The sequence below is a fragment of the Lissotriton vulgaris genome, chromosome 2_1 (assembly GCF_964263255.1).
Source record: "Lissotriton vulgaris chromosome 2_1, aLisVul1.2, whole genome shotgun sequence".
NCBI classification, from domain to species: domain Eukaryota; kingdom Metazoa; phylum Chordata; class Amphibia; order Caudata; family Salamandridae; genus Lissotriton; species Lissotriton vulgaris.
Window position 1 is genome coordinate 552,162,579 of NC_141687.1, and position 20,367 is coordinate 552,182,945.

A 20,367-nucleotide genomic window follows, 5' to 3' on the forward strand; every position below is an offset into this window, starting at 1 on the left:
TTGTGAATTTCTGTTGTTCCCTAAGCATGTTCTGAGTTAGACAATCTCTGGGGGTATTATTACATGGGAAGGCATAATATGTCTGTAAAAGTACCCCAGGGGAACAATATCTATACCATAACCTGTACACTCCCAACAGAGCTTGGCACCACCATTGATCAATCGTTCAGCAAGATCAGGGTATCCACAGTTTAACACTACACAGTCTCCATTTATATGGTTGCACAATAGACCAACCCATTCCACTCTTCTAACATACAAAATCTCCTGAATACAAAAATTCCTACAATCAGTATTACGTGATAGCCAATGGCAGACTGTGTTCATCAGCTGTCCTATAGATCTGTCACTATTATCAGGCAATTGGGGAACGTTAGTTAAAATTGCCACATAATGGCAACACTCAGGAGGAAATTCCAGTGTCACCTGCATAAGATGAACTTGTGATCGTTCAGCTACTTTAGTGGATTCTCCTAATACAGATCTAGGATCCCTCTCACTACCTCTTTGTTGGCGCCAATCTTCCATACCCCTGGTTCCCTTTTTGTTAGTTTCACTTCGTATATTGGTACTGCCTTTCGGTACACCCTCAACACGGGTCTCTCTTATCACAGTAGCTTGACCCCTCCTATGAGTAAAAGAAGATGAGGTGGAACGAATAGCTTTGGAGGACTGGGTATTTGGTTGACCTGCCTCGTGGCCTCCCTTATTGGTCCAGGACCCGCTCTACACCTCCTTGCACTTTCAAGCTATCCAACTTAGTCTGAAACATTAAAACATAAGCTTCCAATTTACTAAGTCTAAGCAATAAAAGGGAAAGACTTGCTGTTAATACAGACTCAAATTTACTAACTATACATGCCAAAGCAGATTTCAATGAAGAGCCAAGAGTAGGAGTTGCAGTCTTATCTGTGTTAGGTAACAAGGATGGCATGGTCCTATCCGCCCTAGTGCATTACATGTTGAGGCCTTAATTGATCTTGTCCTTGGTGCTTGATTTGTGTCCACATGTTTAGTTTTCTTTTTCCTCTTCATCGAGGGGCCCTCCCGTGTTAGATGTAGATGGGTGAGACGAAAATTGAGCATCTTGCAAATTCCCAGAAGTAGTCTTAACCTCACCCCTTCGGCTAGTATCCCAAGGATCTCAAGGTTACTACAAGGATCTGGTTTTGTGGGAAATATAATAGTGTCACCCAGTTCCAATGATAGATTGAGTTCTGCCAATCTAATTTCATTATCAAGGACCCTTGCGGCACACACCAGAAAGGAGTCTCGAGGAGTACCTTGCGGCCTCTTGGGAGAAACTTCTTTATCCCCCATATTTTTCAGTTTCACCATTTTCAATATATGTATGTAATTTAAAACCTATATGGTAATAACTCATCTGGCACTTGTGCCAGACACCGAAACCAACCTGACCTGCCTTCTTTTTGGCACTCCAGCTCCTGAGGGCAGACGTGACGGCAGCAAGGGAGGCTGGGATGTGGTCTCCTGCATCCTAGCAAAGCCTCAACTGTGTCTGGAAGATCTGCTGCACTCTATGATGCGCACCTGGAGGATCCTGATACACAACTTTGCAGATGATTGTCATGGCTTTACAAATTACCTGTTTCCACACTGGAAAAAATGTGTGATTCAAGAGTGGAAGAGATTGAGCTCTTCTAGAGAGACTTGCAGCCATGTTTTGTATACATTAGAGTTGGTGCAGAAATATATCTGAAGCAGCTAGAATGCTAGATCAATGGATTTTCTGCAATCTTAACACTGCTGAATGTATAACTGGACGCTATATGCAGTCTTTGACAAACAGGAATATTATTTTTAAAAGCTTCAGGAGGAAACAGGTCTTCACTACCTTGGCTGCTTCAATATCCAATTAAATATTTTGATCCATGGGAATGTGTACATTTAATGTCGATTTTGTAAGCAAGGGAAATTGCCCCATTGCTGTAGGCTAGAGTTTATTACTTGAAACTGAGCAGGATGTGGATGTAAGCAACACCTCCATTTTTAAGGTGCTGAGTTTCAGAAAAATGGCAACCATCCACTGTCTGTCATAGGGTAAGGTGTCAAATAGGGAATACAATAGCTGCTCCCCTGATTGCTGATTCGATTCCTGGGGGAAGCTGACAGTGAGATTCATGTAATCAGCGCACATACTAAAATCATGGACCCACTCGAAGTAGAAATGGGTAAGAGGCTGCATGTGTATGTCAAACAAAGCAGGTGGCACAATCAGGCCTTATAGAACACCCTAGTAGAACTCTTCTTGGTTATATGTGAAAATAGAATAACTGGCCTATTGAGTTAGATAGAAAGGAGCGTAGCCCAACTAGGCATGTTGCTTTTACAGTCTGAATCGTTTCACGAGAATGGCATGGTCAATGGTGTCAAACGTCGCTGATAGGACCTGAAAGACCAAGGCTCTGACACTATCGCCATCTACCTTGCATCTCAAGTCATCCATTATAGACAAGGCCACCAGTTCTGTCCTTTTACTGGGCATAACATGGCTTTAAAAGATTCTAGTCTGTCACAAATTTCTCAAAACTCTTTGTATGGGCATTTGTAAGTATGTTATTCTTTCTTAGAGAAATAAGGCAATAAAGAGATAGACCCAGAGTTATTCAGATCACTAGCATATAGAGAGGGTTCCTTCAATAATGACTTGCTATGACTTGTTTACCCTTCATTTCTCTTGAGGATAAACAATTATTAGATAGCTGTATAGGTTTCTCTGCAAGAAATGGTGAACGCAGTTGTAGAAATGTAGTAGGACAGGGTTCTAACAGGGATTCAGCCCATTTACTACTTGCAGCTACTGCTGACATTTCTTTGTGACCAACTGGAATGAAATCATACTAGCATTTGCTTGGCTTGTGATATGACCTTTTATGCTTGAGGAGTACACAGTGGTTCTCAGGCTTTTAATATTTTACAGGAAATATTAGAGATTGACTCAGTGAAAATGTTGGAGGGAAGCTTACAGTCATTTACAAAGATGAGTATGAACTTCTGAGGTTTGGGGATGGCTTAGTTCAGCCACATGAGTATGTTTGCTAGTTAGGTGCGCAGTCTTAAAATCAGAAGGGAGCATCTTGTCGTCAGCTCATTCTCTGCACTGACTCTGAACGATGAAAAATACAATGTGCTTCTCTCTTAAAATCCAATCAAGTCGGAATCCAAGCTTTTCCCTGGGCTATTTTCTGTGCAAGTAGATTTTTCACTGCTTTCTATTTAAAGGAATGTTTCTGGTGATCCAGCTTACAAAGCGGTTGTTGCACGACTTTAAAAGAAACATGATTTTAAACTGCATCTCTCGGAGGTTGCCCATTTCAGAAACTGTTTTTTCTACCTAACAAACTTGTACTCATTCAATTCCTGCCAGCACAGGATGAGAACTCGCTTATGGTAGCTGGAGAAAATGGAGAGATGTTATTCACACTGTCTTTCTCGCATGGTGTACTCTGCGATTAGGTAGGACTGGCACAGTACCAGGTGTGGTACAGATGTCGGTAACACAATGGGTGCCTCTTAAATGAGTAAACGAAGACATGGTTTATGCCTGTTACAGTAGTCTGTCTGGGGATAAAACCACACAACTACAGAATGATTTATTTAAAATGATTCTGATTTAGTACTTGGTAGCAGTGCTGATATTCCTATACAGTTCACCCTATGGTAGGTCAGCCCAACGCCCAATGCCATACAAGAGTTTACCAGTTTCCAGCCAAATCCCTTCACAAAGGCAAGCTTTATTAAGTACCAACCAGTTGCCTTTTTTTAGGTTGATTTTTTTGCAATGAGCAACCAATAAGACTTGCTGTATTTGACTAAAGACAACAGTATATAGGAATTTGTAGATTGAATGTTTCTTTAAATAATGAATGCATGGAGAGAATAAGAGGAGAACACTACAGAACAGAGAATCACAATCCAAACAGTGTACTTGTATTCTTTTGCAAAGAGTTCTGTAGCTAATTCACAATGTAACCAGTGCATACGGTTTCCACTGTGTTGGAATAACATTTCTTTGTGAATCTTCTTAGCGTGGTTTTCACAAGAGGTGATTTCGTTAATAAGAATGAGATTTCATTTTCATCAATTTATGCATCGATATCCACATTAACAGAAGGCAGGGAAAAAAAGGTTGTGTGTGTTGCCAACAAACGGGTTGTAGTTGAACCAAAATGAGGCAATTATTACTACGAGGAAGGTGGTGTAAGTGAAGCAGCCTCCAAAGAGAACCTTGGGATAGTGAATTAATGATCACCCGCTTTAAAGAACTAATCTTGTGCTCCACAGGAGCTGCCATTGCAGGTAAGAGTGGTGAGGCGGGGTGGGGGAGGAAGTCGACAGACAAAGACTAGGGAAAATTAAATTTAAAAAAAAGAAAATCACTTACCTTGCGCTTGCTGCATCGCCAAGTCGAACTGTCTATCACACAAAATGGGAATATTCAAGAGGAAAAAGCATCACAATTAATGAGAATGAACTGTGCCAGACCTCCTATGATTTATAGTTTACTGAGCTGTTTGATGGAACAACATGAATACACCTCTGAATAAGCAAATAGATATAGTGGCTGACTCGATTATCAGGCTCCTCACAGTCAGCCATATTTTGAGATTCGACATTTCTATAGAACTGTTTCCCCAAAAATAAAATCCATGCAGCTCTTAAATAGAACATGTGCACTTTTATACCTTGCCTTACTTACACACAGTGTCATACATTTTTATATATTTTTCCCACGTCCTTATCTCCTCCTTTTTTCAAGGTCTAAAATTACTCTTAAATTTTCAAAATTAACTTTCTGATGCTTTAAAAAAAAATCAAAAAATTGATTGTTCATTGAAACTTTACTGGGCATTTCAATAGTAATGCTCGCTATGTTTATCTCCACACTTACCTGGCAGAACTGTCCTAGAGCGAGCAGCATTACTCTTATTTAGAATTTTTAAAGATCTATATAGTATGTGCCTGCATCAAGGGTTAAAAATGAAAGGGATGTGGTGCAAAAAGAGAAATTAATTCACAAGTGAGAATATGGTGCAGTGGTACGTCTTAAATCTGCCCTAAAGCACTATCAGGAATGAGCAAGCCAAAGGTACAGAGAAAAGTCAGTCCAGAGGCTCGGAGCAGATGAAAAGATTGCCTTTTTGCAGGTTTGTTCTTTTTGACCTTCTTGGATTTCAGATGTTGCCATCATTAATCTACTGTTTACATGTTTGCCTTTTGAGGGTTGTGGCTTTAATTACCAAGTAGGCCAGTTTATTTGAGTGGAAAGACTTGCAATGTACAGAAGGCTTTATGGTGGATGAGAACTCAAAGTTGGGTAGGCGACTTAGAGAGGAAGTTACTTTGTGGAATGAAACATCTTAGGTATGCACAGTAAGCTGATTTGGAACCAGGCTGTCTGAACTTTATTCTTCTCCTATTCCATGAAGGAAGGATTTGAATAAATAGAAAAGCCTAGGAAATTTGAAGTACAGGTTGGGAACACATTCAAATTCATGCTTTTGAATCGAAATTTGCCTAGCTTACGTAACGGTAAGTTTCAATTCTATTAAGGACACGGAGGTGAGGATTATGCTATATCTTCCTTCGCTTTATTAACATAAAGACTCCACAGCAGCTTAGGAAAAGATATATAATAGTAACAAAAATGCTTTCAGACATAAAGCATTGACGGAACGTTCAACAAATCAAACAACAACTCCCGAGAGTCTCTTTGTATAACGACAGTCCATAGTCCTTCCACTCTGTCCATCACCGCTATAAATCCGGTCTTCTCTTCCTCTTCCTCCTCTTTCTTCGCGCAGATCACGCCTGAACCTCATTGATCCTGCTTAGCACCCTCATTGCCTGTCGAAAAAGGAACAGCATCAGCGAGGTGGCCCAGGAATGCAACAATAAGGCGAGGAGCATGCAATGACTAGTACAGTACCGACAATGTAAAGGAAAACGCTTTACTTACTGCCATACGGGTGGGTAGAGACACCACTATAGCCTGGGTGGGATAATCCTCGCCTCCGTGTCCTTAATAGAATTGAAACTTACCGTTACGTAAGCTAGGCAAATTTCGATTTTATGTCAGGACCGGAGGCTTCAGATTATGCTAGTTCAAAGCTTACTTACCACCAACTGGGCCAAATCCACCACCGGCTTAAAATAAAACCTCTTAAAGGTGGAATCCGAGGACCAATCCGCCGCTCGCATTAGGTCCTCCAAGCGAGCACCCACTGAGAATGCCTTAGAGGCCATGGCCCCCCTGGCGGAGTGTGCTCCAAAGAGAGAAGTATTAATGCCCGCTTCCTGCATGACCCACCGCACCCACCGAGCAATAGTGGGAGAGGAGACAGCTTTGTGTGGCTTTCGCAGGGCAATCAGCAACTGACGCTCGCCCGGCGGGCGCAACTCCAAGGTCAGATCCTCATATGCTTTGAGGCATTGCACAACACACAACTTAGGAGTGTCAAGAAAAGCTGGATAGGAAATGGATCGCGACGACGTCTTAGTGCGTCGGCCCACGGTAAAAGTAACCCCATCCGGGGAAAAAATGCGTGCAGAGACATCCAGCGCGCGCACATCAGAGACGCGTCTGCAAGAAACCAAACATAACAACATGGCCAACTTCGCCGACAGCTCCTTAAGAGACAGATAAGAGTTGGCCGGCCAGGACAAGAACAAGTTCAGAACCAAATTGACGTCCCAAAGGACGGAGTACCTGGGCTCAGGAGGCAACGCGAGGCGAATAGCCCGCAGAAGCCGACAAACAAAACTATGTTCCCCTACCGGGTGGCCATCGATGTTATCGTGGCCTGCCGAAATCGCCGATCGAATAGCATTGATCGTCCTATAGGCCAAGCCTTTATCAGCTAAGTGAGCTAGGAAATTCAGCACGGGAACGAGGCCTGCGACCAAGGGATCCAAATCCTTTCGAAGACACCAACGCATCCACTTAAGCCAAGCGGATCTGTAGCGCTTCGTCGTACCATCGGCCCATGCTTTGGAGAGCAAGTGCTCAGCAGACCCCGAAAGGCCTGGGAGCGACCAGCGTCTCCTGAGAGCCTCCATGCCATGAGGCAGAGAGAGCTCTGCGTGATGAGAGGATGCGGTTCCCGATCCGGATTTGTCAGGAGCAGAGGAAACAGGGGGAGTAGGATTGGAAAATCCCAAGAAAGTTCCAGAAGAACCGGAAACCACACTTGAGACCTCCAGAGCGGTGTAACCAACACCAATTCCGCTCCATGGAGAACGGGGGAAATGCAAACGGCCGTTCCCGACTCCAATCCTGCAGAAAGGCGTCCGTGGCCTCCGCCAGAGGGTCCGGCCTCCAGCTGAAAAAACGCGGCAGCTGGTGGTCGAGACGGGACGCAAACAGGTCCACTGAAAAGGGACCCCAGAGAGTTTGGACCCACCGGAAGACCTCCGGATCCAGCTTCCACTGGCTGGCGTCCCTGAGGTGCCGGGAGTGCCAATCTGCTACTTGGTTGGACTGACCCGGTAGATATTCCGCTGTCACCGCAATGTGACGTGACAGGCAATAGTCCCAGAAGTCCTTCGCCAAGTCCGCTAAAGCGCGGGAACGAGGACCCCCCTAGATGGTTCACATAGCGAACCGCCGAAATGTTGTCCATCCGTAAAAGGACACAGGCCTTGTACCGAATCCTTGGTCCAACAACGGACTGCGAAGGAGCCCGCCAGGAGCTCCAAACAATTGATATGCAACCGTTGTTCTTCTGAAGACCAGGCGCCGCCAGTGGAAAAATCCCCGCACCGGGCGCCCCAGCCCGACCTGCTGGCGTCGGACTCTATGACCAGGTCCGGGGCCGAACCGAAGATCGCCCGACCATTCCATGCCTCCATGTGAGACAGCCACCAAGACATTTCCTCCTTCACTTCGTCCGTGAGGGGAACCCACTGATCGTAACTCATCCCACGACGCAAATGCTGCGCCTTCAGACGCTGGAGCGCCCTGTAATGCAGGGGGCCTGGGAAAATCGCTTGGATGGAGGACAACAGGAGTCCTACCACCTTGGCGATATGGCGCAAGGAAGTGCGATCTTTTGCGGTCGTCTGCCGAAGCAGGTGTCGAATTTTCGCGACTTTCCGACCCGGCAGGCTCAAGACCGCCTGCACCGAGTCCACCACGAAACCCAAAAAGGTGATCTTCTGAGTAGGAACCAAAACCGACTTGGAGCCGTTGATCACGAACCCCAGCCGCTGGAGAAGGTTCACGGCCTGCCGAAGCTGGCCCGCCAACACCTCCGGGCACTGCCCCATGAGGAGGATGTCGTCTAAGTACACCAACATTCGGACCCCCTGACTTCTGAGGAACTCCACTACCGGATGGAGAACTTTCGTGAAGCACCAGGGGGCCGATGACAGACCGAACGGCAGCGCGGTGAACTCGAACACCCTGCCGTTCCATAGAAACTGAAGAAAACGACGATGCGGGGGATGGATGGGGACGACTAAATAGGCATCCTTGAGATCCAGTCTCACCATCCAGTCCCGAGGGAGAAGTACGTCTCGAAGGAGGTGTATACCCTCCATCTTGAAATGTCGGTAGACCAACCACCCATTGAATTCCTTGAGATTGATCACAGGTCTCTTGCCCCCATCGGTCTTGTCCACCATCGGTATTGTCCACCAATAAGACGTTGCTGAGGAACCCGTGCGGGTGGCGCGTTGATAGGCGGATGGCCCCTTTGCGGAGCAAGCCCGAGACCTCCCCGTCTATCAACCGCGCGTCGGACTCTGAAAAATCCATTGGGCGCGGGGGCACCGCTTGCGTGGGCTGGTCGTAGAATTCTATGTGGAACCCACGTACCGTTTGCAAGACCCAAGCGTCGGCAGTGAGCAATTCCCACTCCTCGTAAAAGGTTGCCAGCCTCCCCCCAATTGGAACTTGATCCAAACAAAGTACACTTACCGGGGGCATTTCCTTGTCCGGAGTTCTTCCTGAACCCTCTGCCGCCGAAGCGCTGCCCTCTGGTGGGGTAGAAGTTGTTATAGTTGGCAGAGGTCTGGTATTGTCCTCTTCCGGAGCCTTGTCCCTTATTGGTGGTCTGCTGGCCACGGCCGATCGCGCGGCCCCTACCGCGACCGGCCCCTCCGGAGAAACGCTGGTGGAACACCCGTTTCATGCTGGATTGGGCCTTATCCAGCGACGTGAATGTGTTCACGAACTTGCCCAGCTCCCTGATGAAGGGTTCGCCAAAAAGGCCTCCCTGGGCCACCGCACCCGCCTCCGACGAGGCCAGGTCTCCCAACTTCGGGTCCAATTTGATCAGGAGCGAGCGCCGCCTCTCCGTAGAAAGTGCGCAGTTGGCGTTGCCCAAGAACACTATCACCCTCTGGGCCCAATTCGAAAGCACCTCAGAGGAAATGACGGTGCCATTCACCTTCGCCTCCTCCGCCATATCGAGGATCTTCGTGGCAGGCCCAACCGCATTCAGCAGTTTATCCTGGCAGGCCCGCCAGGACCGATCGATGCCTTTCCTGGGATCCTTCATAAACTTTGCAAGGAAGGTGGCCATCTTGGCATCCAATTCCGGCGTCATGGCCACCTTGCCGTCCAGGGTTGGCCTAGGGCACTACGCAGGCAACCCCGCGCCTCCTTCTCCAGGGGTTTGCGCAGCCTGCCCGCCACAAACTTAGCCACCGTCTCTCCCGGCGTCCAAGCCGCGGAGCGGGGGTGGACGATCTCGTCCGGATCCAGCATGCCCGACTCATCCTTTGGCATCTCCTTGGCAGAGGACGCCGGAAGCCAAGATCGGGTCGACTCCCCGTCGTCGTCGGTGTCTGGAGAGTCGTACACAGGGGAAGCGGGGGCCGTCGACACGTCTCCCGAGGCCCCAGGATCCACCAAGGGGGTAGGGGGCACCGCTGTTGCTTTTGCCAGAAAGGCGTCCCGAATGCGCTCAAACGCGCCCCTGTCCACTCCTTGGGCCTCCGATGACGGCCCTTCCTTACAAGGCCTCTTCGGGGCGGGTGGCAACCCGCCGGACGTCCCCGGGAGATCGGGGCTCGGAGGCACGTGCGCCGATGCCAGCTTCGCGCACTCTTCCACGATGCGGGCGGAGAGGCGGTCCTCCATAGGGCCTACCACCTCCGTCACGCAGCGGTAAATGGAATTGTCCACCGCCTGGTAAAATTCGTCGTCCTGCAGATAGGGGTAGGGTTCCTCCTCGTACTCCCCTTCCATCCCGAAGCACAGGGATAAATCCGGGGCACCCTGTAGGGCGGCAGTCGAGATAAATCTCGGATATGGGCAGGCCAACTGGCTGCGATCACTTTTTGGGGCCAACTGGACTGGCAGGTGGGCTGCACCAATCCCCCAGCGCGCCGACCCTCCTCGCTGGGACCGGGTCTCCGCACCCCTCAAGCGCGCTAAGCCACACTTCGTATCAAAAGGTGCACAAAGTTCACCCGGAGGTGTTTTACGCGGTCGGGGCCGCAATACAGACCCCAACGGGGCGTCAGGAGTAGGGATGTACAGACCCGGAGCACCAGGTGTCAGAGGGGTACGCGAGGGCTGGCTCCTGCGCAAGCAGACTCCACGGCGCGGCCCCTGCAACTGCGGAGGAGCGTCGGAGGGTCGGCGAGACGTCAGGGCGCCCCCTGGCGGCCTACTTACGCACCGCACACAAGTGGGGAAGAAAGATCGCGTAGGAACGACGGAGCGTTCCCGCGACCGGGGACTCTGTAAGGGAATAAACCATGCAATGAGTCCCCCAACGATAGTACACACCATACAATCAAGTAAACATTGAAAGGAAAAAACATGAAAAGCACTTATCTGGCTGCGGGAGCAGCGAAGAAAGAGGAGGAAGAGGAAGAGAAGACCGGATTTATAGCTGTGATGGACAGAGTGGAAGGACTATGGACTGTCGTTATACAAAGAGACTCTCGGGAGTTGTTGTTTGATTTGTTGAACGTTCCGTCAATGCTTTATGTCTGAAAGCATTTTTGTTACTATTATATATCTTTTCCTAAGCTGCTGTGGAGTCTTTATGTTAATAAAGCGAAGGAAGATATAGCATAATCTGAAGCCTCCGGTCCTGACATAGAATCTTGGAGATGGGAGTGCGCCACCCGTAATAATGATAAACTCAAGTCTTTATTGGGATGAGTTTAGAAAACAGTGAACATCCATGATCTAGAGCCCCATGACTTGAGTTTATGGATATTTCTAATCAATTACACTTTAAGATTAACTTGAGAGTTGTATGTTATTGATAAAGAACAATGACTTGTTGATGAATTGGCACTGACAGGCATTTAATGTACAAACTAAGTAGCATAGTGGTATGTATCCGAGTTGGACACTAGGTGAAAGAGTGGTGGCGAGTGGTTTCAAGTCCATTGAAAAAATTGCTTCCTGTTAGAGAAATAGGAAATATTAAGCATGGGAATGGGTCCTCATCCCTGAGCTTCTAGGAAATTCAGCCAGGCTTGCGTTTTTTCTGATGCTGGTAGTATTATTCACCTAATTCACCAATGAAGCAAGTGCCATAAAAAACCAAATTCATCCTGGAAATATTTTCTGTCTAGGGGACTTTGAAACGTTTTTGTGTTATGATTGTAACATGTAAGGAGTCTCATTAAGATTGGCTTCAGATAAAGTATTGTTAAAGTTCTGCATATGCCACTGAGAATCAGGGGTAAATGATGGATTGGTGATATTTAAAAAGGACAAAGTTTTCTCTTTTTTCTAATATTACTATTTCCCCTCATCTTCTTTAGCTCCGGCGTCCTCTTCTGTCACGTCAGAAGACTCAGACAGAACCCAGAAGCCGTCAGGGGGCTCGACTTTCAACTACACGACGAAGTATCCAGCCTAAGGCTAAACCTCTTGGTGAGAATGAGGCATTTTTATCTCACATCGTACCTTTTTCCCTTTCCACAATTATAATTGAAGAGCTGAAGTACATGTTCCTGAACAGATTCAATATGGGGTTGACTTGACAATCCCTGACAATCCTGTTTCATGTGTAAAACTGAGAGATACGGAAATGTATTACTGCTTTGAAAGAGGTGTAAAGAGCATTTCCACTTTCCACTGCTGCTATAATATTAATACTGTATTTGTAAATGTATTTCTGATGGATACTTCTGCCTGTGGATTCCTCACCTTATGAATACCCCCTGCGCCAGCGTTCTGCAGAAATTCTTTCCTAGCTCTCCCACGACGACGAGTACATCACAATAGCACGGCTCCGCTCGTGACACCGTATGACGTCATCGGAGCCACACAAGGACCTGGTCGGCATGCTGACGTTGGTTCCCTTTTTTCTGCGCAGTCAACATGTAACGGTTTTTCTAGGGGCTCTCCATTTTCCTTGAAGAAAACTTTGTATCCTTGTTCATTTCTGATGGGTACTTCCAAGAAGACTGGGTTTAAACCCCGCAGAGAGTGTGGCGAGCATATGTCGATTACGGACCCGCATGAAGACTGCCTCTGGTGCTTATCGTCAGATCACGATGCCGAAGAATGCCGAAGCAGCAGGAAAATGAGTCTTAAGGGCATCAAAGAGCGTGAAGCCAATTCTGTTGATGGCCAAAGCCAAAAAGGAGAAGAGGGGTCGAAAAAGGGCAAAGTAATTGTCTTCCGATAAGTCGAGGTTAAGGAAGCATAAGAAGTCTAAGAGGAGATATGGCTCTCTGCACCGTTCTTCGAAGGCCAGGGCTTCGAGGTCGAGGTCGTCGACTCCGGCTGTACAGTTTCAAAGAAAGGACTTCGTCTCTCCATCGGGTGACGCCGGCTCCATCTCCGGTTCCGGGGTCGCCCGCTTTGAAAGGTCCTTCGCTGCATGAAGGCTCTCTGGCTCCTGCGATGTCTCCAATGCCTAGGGAGTCTTCTCCAGGCCGGTTGACTTCACCTGTGCGGGCACCATCACTGGCTCCGCGGCCTCCAGTTCGACCTCAGGTGGTTCCACTTCAGAAAGGTATGGATCAATATCCTGCTTCTCCTGCTCCTGGATCAGACTCTTAACATTTTCTTAATGCTATGTTTGGCATGTTTGCCAGGGCCTCTGCTCCATCTGGTGTGCCTTCGGGCCCGTGGGTCCTTTGGCCTTCAACCTGGGTGTTCCTCACATCTATCCTTAAGCACCCTTTATGCCATTCTTACCGTCAACTCCGGCTTGGTATTTCCCGGCACCGAGGTCCTCTACTCCGGCTCCTCGGACTCCTTCGGTTGTTGAGTCGGCGCAGCCTCAAGTTCGATCGACATCGAGAGTTGAAGCTGAGGCTCCTCCGACGTCGTTGATGTCTTCACCGTGTGGCGGCGCCGCCGACGATTCCTAAACAACGCTCTAGGAGAGTGGTGCAGGGGCTTCTTGAGGAGGAGGAATATGTACGGGATCAGGAGGAAGGAGAGATTGTGGAGTCTATGGATGATTTTGAAGGTCTACATGAGGCCAGTGGCTTAGATACTTCTCCTGAGTGTTTGTTTCCTGTATACTGTTGGTCAGTCATTCAAGCTGGCACATGAGGGCACTCCAGTGGTGCCTCCGCAGGCAGTGTAATCAGCACGATGGAGATCTCGGGGAGAAGATCAGAATCTCCTGAGAAGCTGCAGCGGAGCTGACTTAGTGGAGTGTGCAGGACAACCTGCCTCAAGGAAAGCCCTTTCAGCCTCCTACGCCGGTGGCCACAGTGATCACGGATGCCTCCACTTTAGGGTGGGATGCTCATCTGGGGGATCTGGAGGTCGAAGGTCTACAGAGAAAAGGTTGCTTCATATCAACCTGCTGGAATTGCGGGCGATTTGTTTGGCACTATAGGCTTTCCTTCCTTCCCTTTGCGGTCAGTTGGTTCAGGTCCTGACGGCCAACACTACTGCGATGTGGTACATCAACAAACAGGGAGGTGTAGGGTTCTATTGTCTCTGCCAAGAGGCTCTGTGACTCTGGTCCTTGGCTCAGGGCCATCGGATTTGTGTGTTTGCAACTCATCTGGCCCGTGTGCTGAATGTACGTGCGGACAGTCTAAGTCGACGTTACTCGGCCGATCACGAGTGGCGGCTTCATCCGCAGGTGGTCCATCACATCTTTTAGATGTGGAGGTCTCCTCGGTTGGACTTCTTTGCCACTCGCAAGAACGTGCATTGGCCGTTGTTCTGCAATCTCCAGTTTCCGATACAGGGAGCGCTGGGGGACGCGTTTCAATTGGATTGGAGCTCGCAACTCCTTTATGCGTTTCCTCCCATACCCTTGATTCCTCGGGTTCTGAGGAAGATTCGCCTAGACCAGGCCCCAGTCATTTTGGTTGCTCCGGATTGGCCAAGAAGGGTGTGGTACACCGATCTACTTCACCTCTCATCGCACCCGCTGCTCCATCTCCCTCTCAGGGCAGACCTCCTCTCACAGTAGCAGGGGCAGGTTCTACACCCCTACCTCCAGAGCCTGCACATTCATGCCTGGAGATTGAACGGGGCAACCTGAGTTTATTCTCTCTTCCGCCGGATATAGCAGATGTTATTTTATCATCCTGTGACACTCCACTAAGTCTGTTTACTCTTCCAGATGGTCCAGATTTGTTAAGTGGTGCGGAGAGAGATATATTAACCCTTTGAAGGCCCGTTTTTCTAATATACTGGAGTTTTTACTTTCTTTGGCACAGCAAGGTTGTGCTGTGGCCACTATTAAGGGCTATTTGTCGGCTTTGTCGGCTTTTATATGTCTGCTGGACCAGCCTTCTTTATTTAAGTCGCCCATTGTCATGAGGTTTATTAAGGGCCTTACAAATAAGTTCCCTCCCACACCTTTCAATATGCCTCCGTGGGATTTGAATCTCGTTCTTACCTTTTAGAAGGGTTCTCTGTTTGAGCCTCTTCATACTTGCAGGTTAAGGCTTCTTTCTTTTACAATGGTTTTTTGATTGCCATTACCTCGGCTAGGAGGGTAAGTGAGCTTCAGGCTCTTAGTTCAAAACCTCCTTTCATGCAGATACGTTTGTTCTAAGGAGCAGGGCTGCTTTCCTTCCCAAGGTGGTTACCCCTTTTCATATGGGGCAGTTGTTACTTTACCTACCTTCTATCCTCCCCCTCACCCTTCCAAGGAGGAGGAGAGACTGCATCGTTTGGATCCTGTCAGCTTTTTTTTGGATCGCACAAGAGATCTGAGGCTGGACGATGAGCTGTTTGTGGGCTATATTGGACGAATGAAGGGTAGAGCTGTGCACAATAGGACGCTCTCCAGATGGCAGTAAGATTTTCTACGTCTTGGCCAAGAAGGATCCTCCTGAAGGTATCAGTGCTCATTCCACCAGAGCTAAGTCTACCTCTTCTGCATTGGCTAGAGGTGTTCCTGTTCTTGGTATTTGTAAAGCAGCAACTTGGGCCTCCCTCCACACCTTTGCAAAGCATTACTGCTTGGACTCTGAGGTTAGGCGGGATAGCCATTTTGCTCGATCTGTTTTGCAAGATTTTTTTTGTTTAGTCAGGTGGACACCCTCCTCCAGGAGAGGTACAGCTTTGGGAATCTATTCATAAGGTGAGGAATCCACAGGCAGAAGTATCCATCAGTAGAACAAGTTACATTCGGTAACGCTTTTTCTAGTGGATACTGTATCTACCTGTGGATTCCTCACTGTCCCACCTGCCTCCCCGTTGTCCACCTGTTTCTACCAAAAAAGGTTTTATTTGTTTGACATGGTTACTTTTTAATATGTCTTACTCATTCTTATGTTTTGATTATGAGAAATGCTTAGTCTGTTGATATATCTCTATACCTTTATTGATTATATATGTATATATTTGGTATGCTATGTATACATTTGAAAATGTGTCGGTCCGCCCGTTTGCTTCGGTGGCACAGAAAAAATGGGTGGAACTAATGTCAGCACGCCGACGAGGTCCTTTTGTGGCTCCGATGATGAAATACAGTGTCTCGAGCAGAGCTGTGCTATTGTGACGTCCTCCTCGTTGTGGGAGAGCTAGGAAAGAAATTCCGCAGAATGCTGGCACAGGGGGTATTCATAAGGTGAGGAATCCACAGGCAGATACTGTATCCACCAGAAAAAGCATTATCGAAGGTATGTAACTTGTTCTTATGACCTCTGATGAGGAATTAAAGTGTTTTTACCGCACGTAGCATGCTAATCCTGAAGCTAAGATTAGTAGGTTAGTACATTTTTTTTGTTTGTTTTGTTTTGCTTGTGCATTGGTTGTGTGAATGATTTAATGCATTTTTAGTAGTTTGGAGTAGGAGTAAAATGATACGAATGAATTTGAAAGGGGGAGTTGGATTAGGGATAGCATGATATGAATGGATGTGTAAAGGGGAAATAGTAAGATTTTTGTAAGTAGTGGTTGTTTGTGCTTGTTAGTTGTGTAGGATGGCTAATGGAGTGGTGAAAGTTTAATAAGGATATTTGAGAGTTAATAGTAGTCAGAAAGGTTTGGGATGAGACAGATGCGGGGAGTGATGGGAAAGGATGAAAGGGTTCTTTTTTTAAATATGTAACTCATTCATACATACACACATACATGTGTGTGTGTATATATATATATATATATATATATGTATATATATATATATATATATATATATATATATATATATATATATATATATATATATATATATATATATATATATATATATATATATATATATATATATATATATATATATTATTTTAACAAACCTCTCCACATGAAAGAGGAATTGAGTCGCAACTGCCATCCGGTTTAAAAGTGCATTTATTTTTCTTTTTCAAAAGCGGCATTTTCTTGTTGCTCTAATGCATTTCGCTCACCACTGTGAGCTTCGTCAGAGAAGAGGCGCCGCAGGTTCAGGTAATAACAGCTCACCGACACGACCATCAATGTTCTGGTGCTTCCGTTTTTTAACCCCTTGTTGGGCACCGTATTTCAGCTGTTCTTTTAACTTGCTGCATGCTGGGTCTTGTAGTTCGCTGTAGCCTTCAGTGCGTGCTGCATTTGGATTTTCGCCTCCTATGCCAGCCGGAAACCCTTGAGAATGTCCTTTTCAACATCTTCTGGGACCCTAACCATAGTCCAGTCTATGGGGGCACCTCACACCCTTCGTGTTTTGCACGTTCAACAACATGGTCCAATTTCGGGTGTGAATGGCGCTCTTAGCGGGCGGTGCGTTTCTCTTGGGCCGGACCTTGGCCACATGAATATTTTAACAAACCTCTCCACACGAAAGAGGAATTGAGTCGCAACTTCCATCCGGTTTAAAAGTGTATTTATTTTTATTTTTCAAAAGCGGCATTTTCTTGTTGCTCTAATGCATTTCGCTCACCACTGTGAGCTTCGTCAGAGAAGAGGCGCCGCAGGTTCAGGTAATAACAGCTCACCGACACGACCATCAATGTTCTGGTGCTTCCGTTTTTTAACCCCTTGTTGGGCACCGTATTTCAGCTGTTCTTTTAACTTGCTGCATGCTGGGTCTTGTAGTTCGCTGTAGCCTTCAGTGTATGCTGCATTTGGATTTTCGCCTCCTATGCCAGCCGGAAACCCTTGAGAATGTCCTTTTCAACATCTTCTGGGACCCTAACCATAGTCCAGTCTATGGGGGCACCTCACACCCTTCATGTTTATATATATATATATATGCATGTATATTCTGCATATATATTACCTACTGCCAATAGCCAGTATGTACTTATAGTTAGGAGCATCTTCTCCCATAGAAGAAGCATTTTTGTTTTGCTAATAACTTTGGCGCCCTTTGAAGAAGTTCTACGAAAATTTTCAAAACAAGCATTCCAGTTACTTTACCTGCTGTTTGGAACAATTAAGGGTGATTGGTCAAGCAGGGGCCAAGAAATGGGGGTCCCAAAATGCTTTTTACCCTTGCAGTCTCTATGGGGATTTTACCTTTTTTGAACACTACCACAGCCTGAACCCCTGAACGGAATTACACAAACTTAGCAGATGGCTAAATCATGGTTAAGCAGGAGTGTTTTTGTAATTTGGTGTGAATCTGTCCAGTAGTTTCAAAGTAATTAAAGAAGGACAAATATAGATATTTCGGGATGCATATCCTTCACAGACCCACCCGTGGGGGATTTTCGGGTACCGGCGTGGGACCCACAGATCAGAGGCCTAACGGAAAACAAAGAAAATGTGTGCAGCATTGGGTTCGGTGCATTTGAGGGTGTTGGCCGCATGCCGCTGGTTGTATTAATGTACAGTCATTTTATATTACAATAAAAAAAATAGAAATTCCCTGAAAATCCCCAAAGTTACAAGAATGTTATAGTTAGGTTCACGTTTTACCCACACACAGCCATTGAAATTGGTCAGTTCTAGTTATACTTATCTGAATAAACTATAACTCATACCATTTAGTAACTTTAAGCCACGAGTTAAAGTTTCTTAACATAAAGTATAACTAAAAGTATAACTGCAGAATAATGTCTATAGTTTTTTGTGGGTAAAACTGAAACCTAACTATAACATCGCTGTAACCTTTGGTGTTTTCAGAATATATATATATCCCAAAAGGTGCTGTTCTTGGACGGCAAGCTTGTCGGAGCGTTGATTGATATATATATATATACATATATATATATATATAAAACATGTTTTCACTAGCCTATATCTTTAGCACCGGATGATGAGTCTTCATGAAATGTTCCCAAAACATTTGACGCTCACTTCAGCTGCTGTTTAGAAAGTTTCGGGGTAATCCATCAAGCGGGGGGCGAGAAAAAGGGGTTCCCAAAATGCGTTTTCACCATGTTTATCTCCATAGGGATTTTGAACACAATTGCAGCAAGAACCACTGAACGAATGTACATGAAACTTGGCAGAAAGCTTAGCTCTTGGTCCAGAAAGAGGCCTTTATGTGATTTGGTGTAAATCTGTTCAGTAGTTTTAGAGATATTAATCGAAACCCAATTTGTATATCTAGTGATGCCGATCCTCTGCGGATTCCCAAATCCATGCACCAGCAGCAGTGCTGTGATTGGCTGGCCGCACCCTGAGAGGAAAATTGCAGCCGTCATTTTTTCATCAGCAAAAATAAAAATCATCATAGTCATCTTCATCAAAAAACGTTATTTCGGTCGTCTGACCATAAAAGTACAGAGTGCAATACCGCATATATATATATACATATACAATAACGAGCTAAAAATAGACATAAATTGCATAATAAGAACATCAGTCAGGGATTAAAGAGCATTGCAATGGATATATAAAATACCCATTAAAAGTGATAGAAGGGCGTCATGGTGGAGGTTCCCGGACTCCTTGGAACTAACAGAGGGGTCTGTGAGGGACCCCTTATGGGCAACAAATTGTCCAAAAACCTTTTGTTTTTACCATGCGGAATCTGCAGATCCTCACGGATCCCTACAGATTCAGATTCAGATTTGCGGATCCATACCCCAATTTAAAAGAAAATACACTCACTCACAGACCCATACTCCTACTCACACACCCACTCACACTCATTTACACGACCACTCGCATTCCCTATCACACACCCATACAGTCACTCACACACTCACTCCCAGACTCACAAAACCACTCACACACCCACTCACTGACCCACACAGCTTTCACACACCCATTCACAGAACCATAAAACCAATCATACAGCCACTCACACACCCACACACTCTCTCCCACACCTAATCTTACAGCCACTCACAGACCCACACAGTCAGTCACACACTCACTCACTCACCCACCACACACCAACTTACAAATCCACATAACTAGAATGGTTTCAGGGGGCACTGCTAAGGTGCCCTCTCGGTCCCTGAAATAATAAATCCGGTGTTGGCATCAGTACATATTTATTAAGGCAAGATGTTTGATACCAAACATCAGTATTTTCATTGAAGCCATTATGTAGCTGTGTAACTCGTAATAACCAGTCCCCAGTACATACCATAAGATGGCTTCCTGATCACCTACAATGCTTAGCAATGGAGCTAGGCATTACAGGGGCACATTTCTTCATGCAGATGTGCCCTCATATGTAATATAATGCGCTCTGCCTTTGGGCTCTAAGGCCTGCTGTTGGGGTGACTTACATTTTGTACATGCATTGTACAGGGGCATGGCACACCATTTCACACATCCTGCAGTAGCATTCTGCATGCAGTTTGTGTGTGAGTCCCATTAGGGTGGCATAATACATGCTACAGCCCTTAGGGCCCTCTTTAGTACATAAGCCCCTGGTACCAGGGGTACTATTTACTAGAGCCTTACATTGGTGCTACAGTTCGTCAATTGGGTTACAATTGAACATTTGCTTTGTTTTTAGGAAAAGAGCACTGGCACTGAGGACTGGTTAGCAGGGACAGTGCACTACCAATCAACAAAATGAGTACCCCTGAGCAAAAAGGGGGGGTTATAATGTC

The 20,367-nt window shown here is 46.4% G+C and overlaps 1 protein-coding gene across 1 annotated transcript in view; it reads left to right on the top strand.

Moving 5' to 3' along the window:
- The window catches only part of UNC80 (unc-80 subunit of NALCN channel complex), a 2,521,865-nt gene that overhangs the window by 2,419,661 nt on the left and 81,837 nt on the right, over nt 1–20,367 (top strand). Inside the window, exon 62 of the mRNA XM_086955549.1 lies at nt 11,758–11,869. Within this exon, the coding sequence (XP_086811675.1) occupies nt 11,758–11,869 (112 nt within the window). The remainder of the gene's footprint in view (nt 1–11,757; nt 11,870–20,367) is intronic.